The sequence below is a fragment of the Hipposideros armiger genome, unplaced genomic scaffold (genome assembly GCF_001890085.2).
Source record: "Hipposideros armiger isolate ML-2016 unplaced genomic scaffold, ASM189008v1 scaffold_12, whole genome shotgun sequence".
Taxonomy (NCBI): Eukaryota; Metazoa; Chordata; class Mammalia; order Chiroptera; family Hipposideridae; genus Hipposideros; species Hipposideros armiger.
The window spans coordinates 4410005-4412759 of NW_017731362.1; the positions used below are offsets into that span (position 1 = coordinate 4410005).

The 2755-nt window shown below is 39.3% G+C and overlaps 1 protein-coding gene across 1 annotated transcript in view; it reads right to left on the reverse strand.

Annotated features, from left to right (window-relative positions):
• Positions 1-2755, reverse strand: part of MYO5A (myosin VA) — a 142448-nt gene that overhangs the window by 57017 nt on the left and 82676 nt on the right. The window contains exons 23-24 of the mRNA XM_019664099.1: positions 1531-1674; positions 1205-1258 (exon numbers count right to left, since the gene is read on the reverse strand). Of these exons, the coding sequence (XP_019519644.1) occupies positions 1205-1258; positions 1531-1674 (198 nt within the window). The remainder of the gene's footprint in view (positions 1-1204; positions 1259-1530; positions 1675-2755) is intronic.

Genomic DNA, 2755 nt, shown 5'->3' on the forward strand with positions numbered 1-2755 from the left:
GATACTAAACTGTATTTGCTGACACCGAAACACAAATGACATAGGGTACTGCTTGGCAAACACTGAAGTAGACAGTCATGTAAAAGCACCATGGTGCCTTATTTAGTCTGATAGCTCAAACCTCATAGGCCTCAAAAGGTTCTGATTCTGGAAAGCAGAGGAAGGAGCCACGTGGGGCATAGCCTGCTCTGTATCAAGGAATGGGCCTTGTTTTTCCTTTTTAAACTTCAACGCTGTGTTACCCAAGATGCTTTGTATTCCAGGAACTACTGTTCCTAATCCGGTGCCTTTTCCTGTGTCCAGCTTCTCGGGGACACACAGTGACAGCTTATCACTGTCTAGGTAGACACTGCCTTTAACTGTTAAGAAGACAAAATTCTTCGCCTTCATTCCCCCCTACCCCACCACCTTCAATTGTTTTTTAAAAATAAGTTAAAATATGCTTTTGCTCTGCAAACTAATACCTAGCTACCTTTGTCCACAACACGTAGTTTCAGTAGCTTTGGTGGTTAGAACAGGGGATTGGGAGCCAGAGATCTCCCTATGTTCAAATCCTGTCCCTGACAGTTTCTAGTGGGATTATTTTAGGGAAGTTATTTATAGCTCTTAGCCTCAATGTCCTCATCCATAAAATGAGAACTAAAATACTGACTTGCAGGATTGTTAGGAGAATTAAAGCTAATATGTAAAGCATCTGTATTTAAAAATGATGAAATGACAGCAGCCAGCATTTTTTGGGTACTTACAAGGTGCGGGGCACTATTCTAAGCAGTTCACATAGATTACTTCATATAATCCTCATGACAGTCTTATAAAACAAATATTATCATTATCCCCATTTTATAGATGAGAAAACCGAGGCTCCGAAAGGATACATAACTTGCATGCAGCCATACAGTCGAGGATCTAGCATTAGAACCCAGACAGTCTGACACTAGAGTTCAAGTCCTTTACTACAGTTTACAGCTTCCAATGGCAGCTACTGGTCCTGTTTTCGTTTAGACTGAACTCTAGCTTACATAAAATAGATTCTACAAAAAAAAAAAACAAAAAAAAAGGAACACAAGGCTAGAAGTAACACCTGAATAAGGCTAAAGCTAAGGCCTCAGGTGCCTTTAAGGATGTTCTATGAGAAAAAGAGGCTCTGAGCAGGCCTCTTGCCCAAACAAGATATTCAAAGTCTTCGGCAGAAACGTCCCATTACCTTCAGTGACTCATATTCCAGTTCTGCACCTCTGATTGGCGGTCGTTCCTCTTCCTAGGGAAAAACATAAAGTCAAAAACTTTACAAATCAGTAGTTATATTTTAATTGTTACATTTTCACTCTCAATATTTCCTTGCTCTGCAGACAACAGTGAGGGGAGTTTAGCCGTCACTCCTTGAACCAAAGGCTGCTCGGTTGAAGTATTCCTGGGATGAGCGCCCATTAAAGGGGAGACAGCAGAACCGGAGGCTCAGGGCCCGTTTGCCTGCGGCCCCGGGCAGGGGTGGGAGGGGAGGGTTGGAATGGGGGGCGCGTTTCCACGCACCTTTGCCCTGCTGCGAAGCACCTGCTCCTCCTTGCGGTCCAGCTCATCCTGCATCACCTGCTTCTCCTGCTCCAGCTCTGTGACCCTTTTCTGGAGCTTGAGGAACAATGACATGTCCAGAGGCACCTTCTTCTCGCTTGGCTCCTAAACCCCAGAAAAAAATAAGATGATCAAGACGATCCAAAAGATGGCCAAACCAATGAGAAAATGATGAACGGCCCGACAGAAAAATAGGCTAACTTATGGAAGAAATAGAAATGGCCAAAAAATATGCAAATAACACGTACAACCTAGCAGATAAATGCAGACGAGCAAGTGAAACAACAGTGAGGTTTCCTTTTTTACCTCTCACAGTAAGATTAATAATGCCATGTAAGGGTAACAGTGTCTTATATGATATGGGTGGAAGTATATGTAGGTCTTTTAAAAGAGCAAGTTAGCTGTATTTATTAACATCTAAATGTGTGATACCCTTCAACCTAGCAATCTATGTTTAACGCTTAATCCTACAGAAATACTTATACAAGTACACAAAAATATATGGAAAAAAAAGTTCATTGCAGCATTTTTTTGTAATTGCAAAAAACTTGAAAGAACCCGAATATTTGTTAATAGGAGAATTGCTGAAATAAATTATGGTATATCCCACCTATGACATGCTTTACAGCTGTTGAAAAGAATGAAGTAGATCTACACATGGAGATAAATGTGTCCTAGATAAAAATATTAACTGAAATACACAAGTTGCAGGACAGTATTTATATTATGATCTTACATTTTGTTTAAAAAACAAATATACGTGACTTTTAAACGTATCTAGCATATGGCATACAAAAACCTAGAAGGCAATCAATGGTTACTTTGGAGAATGGGGGGTACTACGGGAAAGTTTCATTTTCTACTTTACACATTCTATATTTGAATTCTTTCGTATCAAGAAAACTGATTTTTGAAAAGGTGAAGTGCCAGCATAAATACTTGAGATCAAACAGAGAGAAAAATGAAAAACCAAAACATATATAGCCCTTAATAAACTAAAAGATAACCCAGTAGCATTTTAAAAGTATGTCGATTGGTTCTAAAACAATGAAAACTAATAGGATAAATACAGACACACTAATTAAAGCTAAGCAAATGGAAAGAACTAACCACCATCATGGAAGTTCTGAGAGTGCCATAATTGTTTTACCTCGTATACTTTGGGTTTGAACTTTTTTTTTTTTTT